The sequence below is a fragment of the Notamacropus eugenii genome, chromosome 1, assembly GCF_028372415.1.
Source record: "Notamacropus eugenii isolate mMacEug1 chromosome 1, mMacEug1.pri_v2, whole genome shotgun sequence".
Classification (NCBI taxonomy): Eukaryota; Metazoa; Chordata; class Mammalia; order Diprotodontia; family Macropodidae; genus Notamacropus; species Notamacropus eugenii.
Genome location: NC_092872.1, coordinates 221,214,424 through 221,230,720, shown reverse-complemented (window position 1 = coordinate 221,230,720; position 16,297 = coordinate 221,214,424). Strand labels below are relative to the sequence as shown.

General features: G+C 39.2%; 1 protein-coding gene across 9 annotated transcripts in view; it reads left to right on the top strand.

Moving 5' to 3' along the window:
• The window catches only part of CPEB1 (cytoplasmic polyadenylation element binding protein 1), a 74,892-nt gene that overhangs the window by 26,823 nt on the left and 31,772 nt on the right, over positions 1-16,297 (top strand). For all 9 annotated transcript variants that reach the window (XM_072627812.1, XM_072627801.1, XM_072627795.1 and 6 more), the window contains exon 3: positions 12,691-12,879. In XM_072627812.1, the coding sequence (XP_072483913.1) occupies positions 12,691-12,879 (189 nt within the window). The remainder of the gene's footprint in view (positions 1-12,690; positions 12,880-16,297) is intronic.

The window sequence follows — 16,297 nt, the reverse complement described above, 5'->3', positions numbered from 1 at the left end:
AGCACCGTATTTGTGTAATAAAAAGAAGTTGGTGGGACTCTGCTTATTTTTCAGATAGTTTATATAGTTCTGGAATTAATTGTTCTTGAAATGTTTGGTTGAATTCACTTGTAAATCCATCTGGCCCTGGAGACTTTTTCTTAGATAGTTCATTAATGGCTTGTTCAATTTCTTTTTCTAAAATGGAGTTATTTAAATGTTTTATTTCCTCTTATTTTAATGTGGGTGATGTATATTTTTGTAAATACTCATCCATTTACTTAGATTGACAAATTTATTGGGAAAATTGTTCCTAATTATTGTTTCACTTTTCTCTTCATTGGTGGTGAATTCACCCTTTTCATTGTTGATATTGGTAATTTGGTTTTCTTCTTTTTTTTATTGAATTAACCTAAACTTTATTTTTTTCAGTAGTTTTCTTTGTGTTTTATTAATCTGTACTTTGATTTTCAGAATTTCTAATTTGGTATTTCGTTGGGGACTTTTAATTTGTTCTTTTTCTAGCTTTTAAAATTGCACACCCAGTGAATTGATCTTTGTCTATTTTATTCTTGTAACAATTTAGAGATAAAATTTTACCCTAAGTACTGCTTTGACTTCATCCCATAAATTTTGGTGTGTTGTCTCATTCATTCTCTTCAGAATTTTTGATTATTTATATGACTTGTTGTTTGACCCACTCATTCTTTAGGATTATATTAGTTTCCAATTAGTTTTTAATCTACCTTTCCATGGTCCTGTATTTCATATAATTTTTATTGTGTCATGATCTAAAAAGGATGCAATTAATATTTCTGCATTTGTTTGTAAGGTTTTTATGCCCTAATATATGATCAGTTTTTGTGTAGGTGCCATGTACCACTGCGAAAAAGGTATATTCCTTTCTATCTCCATTCTGTTTTCTCCTGAGGTCTATCATATGTAACTTTTCTAAAATTCTGTTTCTCTCCTTAACTTCTTGTTTATTTTGTGGTTAGGTTTATTGAGCTCTGAGAGGAGGAGGTTAATGTCCCCCACTAGTATAGTTTTGCTGTCTGTTTCTTCTTGTAACTCATTTCACTTCTCTGAGAATTTGAATGCTATACCATTTGGTGCATATGTTTATTATTGGTATTACTTTATTGTCTGTGGTACCTTTTAGTAAGATATAGTTTCCTTCTTTGTCTCTTAATTAAATCTGTTTTTACTTTTGCTTTGCCTGAGATCACTGATTGCTACCCCCCCTTTTTTTTTTGACTTTGACTGAAGCACAGTAGATTCTGCTATAGCACTCCGTGTGAATCTCTCTGTTCCACATATGTTTCTTGTAAACAATATATTGTAGGATTCTTTCTTTTAATCCACTCTGCTATGCACTTCCGTTTTATGGTATAATTCATCCCATTCCCATTCACAGTTATTACTATGTATTTCCCTCTATTGATACTTTTCTCTCTCTCCACTTTTCACCCATTCCCTCCTTAACTAGCATTTAGTGTTTTACTTCTTCCTTTCTACTGTGAAAGCTTTATCTTGTCTTTCTTATGTGAGATAATTTACCTTACTCTACTTCTCCCTTCCCCTTTCTCCTAGTACATTCTTTCTGCATCTCTTAATTTTATTTTATTTTAGCTATCATCCTATCAGCTTACACCTTTGCCCTCTGTCTACGTCTTCCATCCAACTGCCCTAACGATGAGAAAGTTCTTATGAATTACAGGTATCATCTTCCCATGCAGGAATGTAAACAATTTAATCTTAAGGTCTGTTATGATTTTCCTTTTCTCTTTACCTTTTTAGGTTTCTCTTCATTCTTGCATTTGGAAGTCAAATTTTCTGTTTAGCTCTGATCTATTCATCAAGAATACTTGAAAGTCTTCTATTTCACTGAATGTCTGTTTTTTCCCCTAAAGGATTATACTCAGTTTTGTTGGGTAAGTGATTATTAGTTGTAATCCTAGTTCCTTTGCCCTCTGGAATATCATATTCCAAGCCCTCTGATTCTTTAATGTAGAAGCTGCTAAATCTTATGTTACTCTGACTGTGGTTGCACAGTACTTGAATTGTTTCTTTCTGACTGCTTGCAATATTTTCTCCTCGACCTAGGAACTCTGGAATTGGACTATAATATTTTTAGGAGTTTTTATTTTCGGATCTCTTTGAGGAGATAATTGGTGGATTCTTTCCATTTCTGCTTTACCCTTTGGTTCCAGAACATCCAAGATAGTTTTCCTTGGAAATTTCTTGAAAGATGATGTCTAGGTTCCTTTTTGATCATGGCTTTCAGGTAGTCCAATAATTTTAAAATCATCTCTCCTGGACCTATTTTCCAGGTCATTTGTTTCTCCTGTGAGATATTTCACATTTTCTTTTTATTTCATTTTTTTGGTTTTGTTTCATTGTTTCCTGATTTCTCATATTCATTTGCTTTCACTTGCTCAAATCTTAATTTTTTTCCAGTTGGCCTGTTCTGCTTTTTAAGGCATTCTTCTCCTCATTGGCTTTTTGGACCTCTTTTAGCATTTGGTCTAGTCTGTTTTTTAAGGTGTTATTTCCTTTAATAGTTTTTTTCGTGTCTCCTGGAGTCATTAGCTTCCGCTTGCCCAAATCTAACTTTTAAGAAATTATTTTCTTCAGTTAACTTTTATATCTTCTTTTCCAATTGGCCAATTTTACTTTTTGAGGAGTTGTTTTCTTCAGTTTCTGTACTCCCTTTTCCAACCTGTTGACTCTATTTTCATAATTTTCTTGCATAACTTCTCTTATTTGATTTTTAAAATCCTTTTTGGGCTTTTCCAGGAGGACCTTTTGTTGTTTTACATGTAGGCATTTTGACATTGTTGTTCTCTGCTGGATTTGTTTTGATCGCCTTCTCTGTCACCATAGGAGCTTTCTATGGTTAAGGCCCTTTTTTTGTTTTCTGTTAATTTTTAAAAGTTGAGCTTTGCTCCTAGAGTACAGGGGGCCCCTGTCCCAAGCTTCTTGCCCTGAGTGGCAGAGGCCTGGTGACTGGCTGACTATGCAGGAGCCTCTGGGGCTGATGGCTTCCTCATTGTGCTAGGGTGACCTGGCCTTGTCAAACCTATTGTACCCTGAGTTTTGGGGCTGGCAGTTTGCCTGCTGTGCTGGAAGCCTCATAGCTGCTCTGTTGTGCCACTGACCTCCTGAGCCAGGATTGAGGGCCTCAGTTGCTGATCTGTGCTATGACTAAGTCCCCCACTGGCTTGCCAGACACTGGCAGCACTGGCTTCTGCTCTTGTTTTATCAAAGTGAGATACATGTTTCCTGAGGTCCTAAGTCATTTTGGATTTGAAGATTGTTTGACTCCATCTTTTTGTGGATTCTTTCACTCCAGAATTCTTTAAGGGGCTTGATTTAAAATTGTTTCTGAGAGAAACTGGGGAGAGCTCAGGCAAATTCCTGGCTCTGCCTTCTTGGCTCTGCCCCTTAAATTTTCTAAAAGTCAGTTTTAGGTATTTAACTTTATGGGGTCTAGTTCTGAAAAGGTCACAATGAGGTCCTTAATTACAAATTTTTCTATTTCTGTCTGCAATTTGGGTAACTTTTCCTCTAAGTATTTAGATGCTATTTTATATGGTGCAAACCTATTTAATGATTTAATTGCCTTTGGCGCCATATAGTTTTCAACTCATTTTACTATGTCTTTTTTTTTTTAAACTGTTATTTTGTTTGAGATTGATTGCTACACTCATGCTTTTCTTAATTTTACCCAAGGTATAATAAAATTCTGCTCCAACACTTCATCTTCCTTTAAACAAGCTATTGTTAGGTTCTGCTATCTAATATATTTTGCTGCCCTATCCAGTTGTATGAATGAGTTTATACCATTCACATTCTTGCCTCTGATTGTTAATTGTGTAATACACTAAATATTCTTAATATTTTCCACTTTCTCCTTCTTATCTTTGCAAAGGAGGTGATGAAAGAAGGAATTTATTTGATCAACACTAGTAATCTATAATTGAAGTCCTCTGTTCGCCTTATTCTTGCTTCTTCTCACTTCAGCATGCCCCCAGAGCTTGATTAGTGGTTCTTTTACTTGATTGTTTTAAACATCCTCTTTTCATAGTTTAACCTCCAGAGTAACTAACAGTTTTATTTATTTATTTTTTTGGTGACTTTTCCTGGATCTACCTTTACTCTTAAATTCCACCACTCTCCTTGCCTAATCTCTCCTTGTTTGATTTTTAGATTGTGTGTATTTTGCCCCCATGGGGGGTGTGTGAATGCATGCAGCATGCACATATTTGCATATTCACCCCTCCTTTCTTGAAGAGTGAGGATCACAAAATGACTGCTCTCCTTGCTCCTTCCTCTGTGCATATTGGCTCTTATTTTCATGAACTCCAGTAATGTTCGTTTCCATTTCTTGTTTCTTCACAGACAGTTGGGTGGTACCAGTGGATAGAATGTTAGGCATAGAGTCAAGAATATCTGATTTTAAAACTTGTCTGAGACATTACTTTTGTGACCCTGGGCAAGTTCCTTAACCTCTGCCTCAGTTTTCTCAGCTGTAAAATGAGAATCATAATTGTGTCTACCCCTCAGGGTTGTTGTGAGGAACAAACAAAGGAGATAAAATTTGTGCAGGAGCTTAGCAAAATTCTTGACACGTAGTAGATGCTTAGTAATTGTTTATTCCCTTTCTTTCTCTTGCCTGGTATATTCCTTTCCTTCTTCCTCCCTTCTCTTTCCTCCTTTAACTACAACCTGTAGAAGAGAACACAACCCCTGCCTGTTTCCTGTGTTTGTATATAACTTTGCCTCCCTTGTGACTCTAGAATGGGATTCAGAAGGTACTCTTAACCTCTTCTTCCCCTTCAGATTGTAAGCACTTAATTTTTCAGCTTTTACCAACTGTTCATATACTGTTTACCTGCTTACATTGGTCTTGATTCCCATGTGTTTGCATTTCAGAATTTCTATTTTAGTACTGCTTTTTTCATCAGCAATGCTAGAGAATGCTCTGTTCCTTTAAAGGCCCCAGCCTCTTCCCCTATCCCCTACAGGATGATGTTCACTTTTTCAAGGGAAGATATTCTTAGTTGTAAGCCTTTATCTTTTACTTTCTGGAATATCATATTCCATGACTTGCTCTTCTAAATGTATTTTCTGCTAAGTCTTGTGTGATGCTGACTGTGGTTCTTGGTATTTGATCTCCCTCTCCCCTTCTCTCTTCTGTTTCTCTGTCTGTTTCTCTTTTTCTCCTGACTGCTTATAGTTTTCTTCTTGGAAGCTCTGGAATTTGACCATGCTTTTCTTGTTTTAGGAAGTGATGGTGGGTAAATTTTTCTTTTTAGTGGGAGTTTTTTATTTTTTACTTTGCTTTTTGATTCCGATCTACCTGGATAGTTTTCCTTTATGATTTCTGGTAACATGGTATTCAGGTTTTGTGGGTGGGTTGTGGTTTTTAGGGAGTTTGATTCTTAAAATGGCTGTATTTGTTTCAGGGTCAGTTGGTTTGGGTTGTAGGTATTTTCTTACTTTTCTTGCTTAATGGAGTGATCGCCCAATTTTATTTTTTGTGGAGTTCACTGTTTCAGTAAATTTTTCCACCTTCTGTTCTAGAGTATTTTTCCTTCAAGAGCTCTTATTTAAATTCTAATTTCATTTATCACTTGCTTCTCTTCTGGTAATTTTTAATAGTCCTTGTGTGGACAATTTATTTTTGACTGAGGAACTGCTTATACTTGTGGAGGTTACTCTACTGGAATTACATCTTAGATTTCTCTTAGCTCATTGTATTTTTTTTTAAAGCTCTGTCCTTTAGCCTTTTTCCATGTTTCATCTGTATTAATGTTTGGATAATTTGACATGAACAATAATTCTCTTTTTTTATGACAATAGTAGTAATATTTAGCACAACTCTGAAGTAGTTCTTTTTATCCTCATTATTATAGCATATAATATCTTGCTACTACAGATGTCCGGAACCCATCTTGGCTGAGTGCTCCCATAGTGTGGGAGAATCCACTCTAATCTTTCCAATGAGACAGAAGACCATCAGGCTTTCTATTTGCCCTGTATCCTAAGAACTTCTGGGTCTCTCCATATACCCCTGAAACCAAAGTGTTTTTTTGCATTATTTCCTAATGTCAATTCTCTTAGAGAGAATAGATGATCTTGCTTTTTCCCATTTGTATCTCCTGGACTTAGCAGTTTTGGGCATATACTATCTGTATAATAAATACTTTCTCATTCATTTTACAGATGTAAAATGATGTGTACAGATGAGTAGGCTGAGGCTGAAAGAAATTGATATACCCATAGTCCCCATGCTATAAAGGATTTGAGGCACTCAAATTCAAACTTGAACCTTGACTGTAGATTCAGCACTTTTTAATTTATTTTCTTTTTACTTTTAATTTTATATAATTTATTCGCAGTTCTCAACGTTCGCTTCCACTTGAATTCAGAATTTTCTCCCCATTTCTCCCCACCCCCCACCCAAGGACAGCATGCACCCCATCCACCCCTTCCTCCAGTCTATTCTCCTTTCTATTACCCACTCTTCTTCCATCCCCTTCCCCTCTATTTTCCTGTCGGGCAAAATAGATTTTATACTGCGTTGCCTGTATATCTTAATTTCCAGTTGCTTTCAGAAACAATTTTTAACATTCATTATTAAAGTTTTGAGTTCCATATTCTCTCCCTTCCTCCCCACCCACCCATCTTCATTGGAAAAACAAGCAGTTCAATATAGGTCATACATGTGTAACAGTGCAAAGCACTTCCATAATAATTATGTTGTAAAAGACTAACCACATTTCTTTTTGTCTTGTCCTGTCCTCCATTTGTTCCATTTTCTCCCTTGACCTGTCCTCCCACAATAGCGTTTGCTTCTGATTATCTCTTTCCCCAATTAGCTATCCCTTCTATTATCTTCCCTCTCCTATCCCCTTCCCCCTTGCCTTCCTGCAGGGTAAAATAGATTTCCATATACAGTTGAGTGTGTTATTCCCTCCTTAAACCAAATCCCATGAGAGTAAGGCTCTCTTACTTTCTTTCATCTCCCCTTCTTCCCCTCCATTGTGAAAGTTCTTTCTAACCTCTTTTATGTGAGATGATTTGCTACATTCTGCCTCTCCCTTTCTTTTACTCCTAGTACATTCCACTTGAGTAAATTTGATTTTTTTAAGGTATTCTCCCTTCATATTCAGCTTAGCCCCTTATATGTGTGTATACACACATATACATATATATACACACACACACCCATGGACATATACATACCTATACATATATAATGTACACATACATATATATACACACATACCCGTATACATATGTATTCCCTTCTAACTACGCTAAAACTGAAAAAAGTCTCATGAGTTGCAGATAACATCTTTCCATGTAGGAATGTAAACACTTCAACTTTAATGAGTTTCCTTAATGCTTCTCCTTCCTGTTTACCTTTCATGTTTCTCGTATTTGAAAGTCAAATTTTCTGTTCAGGTCTGGTCTTTGCAACAAGAATGCTTGAAAGTCCTCTATTTCATTGAAATTCCATTTTTTCCCCTGAAGTATTATACTCAGTTTTGCTGGGTAGGTGATTCTTGGTTTTAATCCTATCTCCTTTGATCTCTAAAATATCATGTTCTAAGCCCTTCGATCCCTTAGTGTAGAAGCTGCTAAATCCTGTGTTATCCTGATTGTATTTCCACAATACTTGAATTGTTTCTTTCTGGCTGTTTGTAATATTTTCTCCTTGACCTAGGAACCTCTGGAATTTGGCTACAATATTCCTAGGAGTTTTCTTTTGGGGATCTCTTTCAGGAGGTGATCAGTGAATTCTTTCCTTTTCTATTTTACCGTCTGCTTCTAGAATATCAGAGCAGTTTTCCTTGATAATTTCTTGGAAGATGATGTTTGGCTCTTTTTTTGGTCATGGTTTTCAGGTAGACCAATAATTTTAAAATTGTCTCTCTTGGATCTATTTTCTAGATCACTTGTTTTTCCTATGAGCTGTTTCACATTGTCTGCTATTTTTTCATTCTTTTGGTTTTGTTTCTTGTTTTCTCATAAAGTCATTTGCTTCCATCTGCTCCATTCTAATTTTTAATGAACTATTTCCTTCAGTGAGCTTTTGAACGTCCTTTTCCATTTGGCCAATTCTGCTTTTTAAAGAATTCTTCTCTTCATTGGCTTTTTGGGCCTCTTTTGCCATTTGGGCTAGTCTATTTTTAAAGGTGTTATTTTCTTCAGCATTTTTTGGGTCTCCTTTAGCAAGCTGTTGACTTGCTTTTCATGATTTTCTGCATCACTCTCATTTCTCTTCCCAGGTTTTCCTCCACCTCTCTTACTTGATTTTCAAAGTCCTTTTTGAGCTCTTCCATGACCTTGAGACCATTGCATTTTTGTGGAGGTTTTGGATGTGGAAGCCTTGACTTTTATGTCTTCCTCTGATGGTATGCTTTGTTCTTCCCCATCTGAAGGGATGGAAGAAAATACCTTTTTACTAAGAAAGTAACCTTCTGTAGTCTTATTTTTTTTCCCCTTTTTGGTCATTTTCCCAGCAAGTTACTTGACTTTTGAATCCTTTGTCAAGTGGAGGGTATACTACCCTAGGCTTCAGAGGTTTTGTGCAGCTGTTCTCTGTGATATCTCTAGGGAGCTGTAAGTTCTTGGTTCCTCCAAGGTGGCACAATCAAGAGAGAGGAATTTACTCCTCTCCTGGCCTGCGCTCTGGTTGGTGAGCAACCACAAGCCTCTTTTCTGTCCTGGAACTGTGAGTACAATTCTCTCTCCACTGCCACCACCAGCTGCACCACACCAGTGCTTCTCCTCATTCCAGGACTGCCACGTAGGATAGAGACCCAGATCAGCCACTTGATTCCCCCAGGGTCTTTAGGCAGAAGGCTCCAAAAGTGGACACTGCTCCCTCAGTGACTGCCACTGCCTTGAGGCCGAGGCTGGAACTGACCTCACTCTCCTTTCACCCAAGTGAAAGAACTTTGAAGCTATCTTTGGCTTTTGTGAGTTGACAAATCTGGGAACCTCAGCAACTTCCTGTGATTCTGTGCCTTGAAGCCTGCTGCAGTCGTGTGCATACTGTGTGGCTCACACTGGGCTGTGCTCTGCTCTGAGCCCGACGTGATAAACCTTTCCTGTTGGTCTTCCAGGCTATTTTGGGCTGGAAATCTGTTTCACTCTGTCATTTTGTGGCTTCTGCTGCTCTGGAATTTGTTTAGAGTCATTTTTTACAGGTGTTTTATAGACTATAGGAGGAGAGCTTCTACAGGTCCATCCTACTCTGCCATCTTGGCTCTGCCCCGAATCCAGCACTTTATGCCATCTTTTCTGTGACTTCTGTTCTTTTCCAGTAACTTTGATGAATTTCTTCTTGGGTGAATCTCTTTTTTCTCTCTTCCTGTTGGCATATTTCTATGATGTCAAAGTCTACTGTTATTTTCTGTCCAAATTCCTTTTGAGATAGTATCTTTCTTTCCTAATGGTTTTATGATTGTATTCTCTTCATCCCCAACCTCTTGTCTAATCCAGTTCATCTCTCTAACTAGCCTATGAGACAATATGTACCTTCAGGCTTGATACTAATGATATTTTGACTCTTGATTTTCTCACTCCACATACAGATCTTAATAATATCCAAGTAGTACATTCTTTGTTTGAATTATGTCTGTTCTCCATTCTCATCCAAGAAGTTCTCAATCACTGTAGGTCTTTTCCTACTGAGGAGCCCCTTTCTTCCTTCTGACTGATTTCTCTTAATTCCCTTTTTGGTCCATATCATGTACCGCTACCAAATTAATATTGATAAAGCATCACTTTCCCCAAACTTGAGAAAGTAGTTTCTTCCTGTTGCTTAATTGAACAAGCATATCTATGTGCCATTGTGCTAAGTGCTTGAGTTCAAAGAAAGAAAAACCATGCCTCTCAAGTGACTTAAATTCTCCTGGATGACCCTATAGTGGTTCCCTGCTGAGAAAGTCCGAACCCTTAGGTCTCTCAAGGCTCACTAATAGTCTGGTCTCACAAAACTTCAGCTAAAAAAAAACCAAAAAAACAAGCCAATTTAATTGAGGGCAGATGAAGGGAGATAAGTTGATGGAACAGAATTACTGAATAGTTTTAAAGGGGGCTATATATAGAGAGAAGAATAGTAGAAGCAAAATATTTTAAGCTACAGTGTTTCCTAAAGAGGGGGGGTACATTGGAGTGAGGTCCCAAGGAATTGGAGGTGGTACGGCACTAGGGAAGATCTTATTTAGCCAGTGAGAAAAAACATGCAGGAAGAGTTCATTAAAGGTGCTCTATTTGGGGTGAAGGTGTGTTTGTGCGCATAATGCATCACAGGATGAGGAGTGTTTTTCTGTAGTCATAGGGAGTTCCTTGTAGCATTCAGGAAGAATGAATGCTTAGGGATGACTTGGTTGCAACAGCCTCTAAATATCTTGGAAGGAACCCCTTTGGTACAGTAGAAAAAATTCTGCATTTGCAGCTTGCCCCTGCTGCTTGCGGCTTTGTCATCTTGTGCAAGTCACTTGAATGTGTCAGAGTCTTAGTTTCCACATCTGTAAAATGAGTAGGTTATACTAAATGTCCTAAGATCCCTTCCAGCTTTCAGTCCATGGGGATTTTAAATCTCAAATAAGTCTACCTCGGTGTGCCATAAAGATTCTTCTTTCTCCCCACCCTGTAAGCTTGGGCATCTAAACAGGGAGTGCTGCAGGAGGCTTGCTGCCAGCTACTTCTGCAGGAGATGGACTGTTCTTGCCCTTTTTCTCCCCCTCTGCTTCCAGAATGAGAGAATTCATGATGTTGCTCTCTATTTGCAAGTTGCTTCTCCCCATTGTAGGTTGCATAGGGAGGTATACTGTGATGTTTATTCCATCTAGATACCTTAGAACTTAGGATTTAACTTGTGCTTTATATGGCTAGAGATCTTGGATGGGATTGTGTTCTATCAGCAGATTTCTTTTCTATAGGAAAAATTACGTGTTAAAAGAATAGTTAGTGGATGATCTGTGTCAGGAGATAGTAGTTAGGCAGTTGTTTTTCATGAGAGATAAATACCTGGTTCAGGGCGGTACCTAATTGGATAAGGGACTGACTGTGCCTGTCAGCATATATACACAATGGCTGACCATACCTCTTGGCTGGCAACCTCACTGGATTGAAAGTTGACAGTGCGCTACAAAGAATGTTGGGAGCTGGGTGGGGCAGTGAAGATTAAGTAGAAAGAGATGAAGGGACGTTGAGGAAGAAAAGGGCCTTCTGTTCCATTTAAAAGTAGTGATAGCTGCCCCTGTTGTGCTTCCTGACCCTCAAAGTAATGAGTGATTGCTGCAGTCCTAACCTCGGAATAGCCTTAGAGTACTGACGGCTCACCTTTGGATTAAGAAGAGACGATAGGATGAGAGGTTTTGATTTTTTCTGCTTTCTAGGCAGCTTAGTTTTAGTATCTCTTTAGTGATTCAGACATGTTTGTGGAATGTTGTTTGTTGTGGGATTTAACAACCTGCCACATCTGTCCTTTGTTTTTGTCTTTTCAGATGCTAAACACGTAATTTTTTTTTAGTCTTAGAGTGTGTATATCTTCCTTAGGAGAGTCACAAAAGAGAGAAAACCTATCTTGTGGATATGTGGCTATTCATTGATGGGGTGTGCCCTGTTTGGGGCAAGAAAGAGATTGGTTGGTAGCAAGGGGGGATTTCTTTTCTAGGCATGGTTTCTCTTGCCACACAAATTATAGGGAAATGTCATACAAAATATGACAATATTATACAGCAAGCTTGCAACCTTCTTGAGAAGGGGTGCCAATTGCTGACCCCTGACCACATTTCTTTCTGTTAATTTGGTTTAAGACTAGCCCTACCGCGTTAGGTACTTAAGGTTTGGGGCTTGCATTTTGGTTTTCTGAAGGTTATCCACATTATTCAGTGGTAAGCAGTGCAGTCAGGGAGGTACTGGGGCCAAGCTGAAGCAAATAGATTATGCTAGCAGAATTGTGAAGCTTTGCATTCGGCTGCTAAATCAGGGCTCAAGCCGGCAGCTGGAGAGTGTCCAGGACTAAAGTGTTTTTGGTTTTCAGGGAGGGGAGGGGACTAGAGTGGAGCAGCAGCAAACAAGCATTGGATTCAGTCTTTGTCAGGGTGCTCTTGTTATCGTGGTCGAAAGATTTCAAGCCAGAGACTGCCAGCAGCAGCTCTGCTATAGCTCACGGGCCTGTTTGTGCTGCCTTTCTGGCTTGGCTGAGCCAAACTGCACTTTTTTTTTCCTGTCTGCTGTGCTGTCTTGTCTCTGGAAGGGAAGTCTCCTCCTAGCTGCTTCTCCTCCCCTCCCCACCCCTCTAGTTCTAGGAGATGATGCCGCTCTATTGCATGCCTTGCTGATGTCACTGGCAGCGGGGTACGCATCAGCAGCCTGATCACATGCTGGCCCAGTCAGTAATGCAGACGGGATAGGTGTATGTGGGGTGGGGGGTGGGAGGTTGTATGGCAACCGCTCTAGACCTGACGCCCTAAAAGTGCTGGGACAGTGGCTGCAGTACCCTGACAGCCTGGATTGGAAGCCTGCGCCTTGAGGAAATTCTCTTGAATACATATAATATAGACATATATATTTATATTTATATACACACACACACACATAATATATGTTACAAAAAAAAATACATATTTTAAACATAATCCTTAACTTTTGGGCTCTTGTCTGTTCTATTCAAAACAGACTTCCCAGACTCTGAAGGAACAGTTACAAGCAGGATGCTTTTCCCCACCTCTGCGCAAGAATCTTCCCGGGGCCTCCCGGATGCAAATGACCTGTGCCTTGGCCTGCAGTCCCTCAGCTTGACAGGGTGGGACAGACCATGGAGTACCCAGGACTCTGATGCTGCAGCACAGAGCAGCCCACAATCGGGTGAGTGAATTTGGGCCTGGGGGATGGTGTGTGTGTGTGTGTGTGTGTGTGTGTGTGTGTGTGTGTGTGTGTGTGTGTGTGTGTGTGTGTGTGTACGTGTACGTGTACGTGTACGTGTATGTATGTGTGTGCAGCTAACATCCGCGGCAACAGTTGTCGGATTTTCTCTTCCCCTGTCTTCATCCTCTTATCATGGAGTTGTTTTGCATAGATGAGAATGTGAGAAAAACAGCCTGTGTTTGTAGAGAGAGCCTTTTTTTCCCTTTCAATGTTATAAATGCCCAAAGTTGTTATACTTCTGAGGGTCTGTGGGCATGTGATAGGAAGGCAACTAATGTTTGTCTTTTTTCTAGAAATTATTAGAGTAACCTACAAGTGCCTAGTTCCATCTTGGAGATGATGTAGCAAAACACTTTTAGATGGGGGAGGGGAAGAAGAGAGGGGCTTGAACATTTAATATTAGACTCACATTTCTTATTTGTTAATATGTAAAGGGGTGTGTGTATGTGTGTGTGTGCGTGTGTGTGTGCGTGTGCGTGTGAGAGAGATGGAGAGGGAGAAAGAGAGAAGGATGGTCTCAGAATATCAGCACAGGATGAATTTTAACTTGCTGATCTTGCAGCCATGCTGCATTCAGAATGTATTTGTCTTTAAGCTAGAGAGACAGTGGAGATGGGGACTTGACCTTTAGAGTTGGTGGTTTTGGGAGCAAATATGGAAAAATATTCCTAACTTGGGGCCCCACCCCTCATCCCAGATGTCTCAGTTCTGTACAATTGATGGGCAAGCATATCTTCCTTACCCTTTTCTCATGTTACTTTCAATGAAGGATCATTGACTAAACCCAGTTTAGGCTAAGTAGAAAGAAACTTAAGAACTTTGAAAATGGTTTGGAAAGGTAGGGGAACAACCTTTAAGTCTTTGTGGCTTTAGTGGAGGAAGAAGTTCTTATTATATCCATTAGCACCCCCTATAATGTGGCAGTGTTTTTTGGAGGGAGGGGAAAGAGATAGGCCTAGCTCTAGCTATTATTTGCAAGTCTTCAAGTACTTTGCAAAGCTTGATAGATTTGTATGTCTGGGCATTTTAATACCTAATAAGTAGTTTTGATTAAAAGAGGGGGGGTTTGGGATAGGATTTTAGAGGCTTTAAAATTTGTGTGAGTGAAGAAGGGGATATACTGTGATTATTTGACCTCTTCCCTCTGTTCCCTCCTCGGTAGCATTGAGTAGTCAATCGGTGCAGTACCCAGTCTTTTCGGGACTGGCAACTTTATCATGCTTCATTTGGGATCAGATCATTGATGGGCAGACTCTTTAGGCCTAAGATTATTATGACCCTTCCTTAGTGTTTAGATACGAAAGGTGATATTGTAAATCCATGTCTTTTTTTTGTACTCTCTTCACTTAGAAGTGTTACAAAAGGCCTCCCTGCTCATGACTTGGGTATTTAGCAGTGGAATCTGCTAGCAGTGGAATCTTCTCCTTCCTGCCTCAGTGGCATAGTTGCTTTGGTTTGGGCTATTTTAATAGTAGTAGGGTCGAATTTCTGTTAAACCCACCTATGCGTCCAACCCAGTCTTGTGATCAGTAGCACATGACTGTACTAATATCGGCTATTAGCCTATGGCTCTGGAACAGTGAGCAGTCCCACATGGACTGTGACCTTGCCCTTATAGTGGGACATTTTAATTTGTCATAGACAAGATAGGATTTGTTGTTGAAATCACTGTTCCTTATTCTTGGAGCTTGGGAATTGATGGCAGCTCCTTCATTTCCATCTCTGTACTATGTACCTTCTTTGTAACCCTCCAATGAGTATACTGCCTCCTTGGATTAGGATGTAAAACTCCTACCACACAGCTGTGTTACCAGATCTTTTTCTCACCAACAAAGCAAGAACATTCAGCCCACGTTTTTTGCCCACACTGCTTCTCTAGCCCTAGGACTAGATGGACTCCTTTAGAGAGAGTAGGAGTTCTGATAGGTCAGTAACCATCCTCCTTCATAAAGATAGGGTTGGAGAAAAAAGTGTATGGGACACGTGGTTGTTACTGGACATGTGATGCCATCTGATCTGAAAGTGCATTTGGAAGTGCACTTTCCAAGCAGGTTGTGTCTTAGTTGTGCCTTTACAAATTCTAAAATCCTGTGATTGTTTACAGTGATGTGAAGCGTTGTCCTCCAAGAGAAACTTACTGCTGTGCTAAGTTTAACCATCTTTTGTAACTCCCAAGTATTCAGACATTTTGGGGAAAGGGGTGTTAGAATGCAGCAGGATTTTTAAAACGTTCTTAGTATTAGACTCTTAGCTCTTGAAGGAATTTTAGATATTTTGTCTAATCTCCTGTCTCTCCTCACATTCCTTCAGACCTTCCAAGTATTTTTTTATTTGTATGACAATCCCTGATTTATTAAAACTCAGGAGAATCAAAAGTTGCCCTTTGAAGCAATCCTATATCAAAGACAAGACTTCTAGCTGTGGGTTTTTGTTTTTGGTACCTCGAATCTATGTTAAGAGGTAACTCCCTCACTTCTGCCAAGTCAGCACTGATTTGGGTTTGTTCATGTGAACTCCCCTTGACCTATATCCATCTTGTTTGTGTGTACTAAGTGCTCTGCCATCTAAATTCTGAGGTAAGTTGATTACTGAGTAGAGTTTCTTGTTCATTGCATCCTTGTGGAGACTGGCTTATTTTGGGTAGATCTTGTGGCTCTCTGAGTAAGATGTAAGATGATTAAGTCATCTGGGAACAATTTCTTTTTGGGAGGAGTGGGGCTGATGGACAGCTTATTTGAATATACTCAAAGTTACCTTACATGTAAATGTTAGATGTTATCTACAACTTTGCTCAGGGCACTAATATTTAGGAAGCTGGTCACAATCATTGAGTACTGATAATAGTATACTTTTCTCTGCCTAAGTAGAACTTGTCCAGTTTTATACAAAAGTAATTAATTTGAAGGCTCAAATTAAGGAGAGGTTAGCCCTTTGGCAAGCACCTTCTTTTGGGTCATTATTTTTCAAAGTTGGAATAAGCAACTCTCCTAAGTAAGTGAGACGTCCTGGAGGCGTAGGACATTGCTTCTAAAGTTAGGGCTATTCTCTTCATCCTTGCTCAGTAAGTACAGAAACGGAGGATTTAGCCTGATGTTTTTTCTTGCAGTAGGGTTATCTTTGTAAAGGAGCATTCACCAACAGAGCTGTCAAATCTGGGGAATTGGCATTTGGCCAGGTTGGTAATCCCTACCTCCTAGTATAGATAGAAAGACCTAGTAAATGTGATTAAAAAATTTCAGGTCAAAGGAGCATTTGATGTTAAAGGAGACAGTATCTCTCCTCAAAGAGTGTCTTCTAAGATCCTAAAAATGAATATCCTTGGTTCTGCTACCTGCCCCAACTCCTGATCAGTCAATCT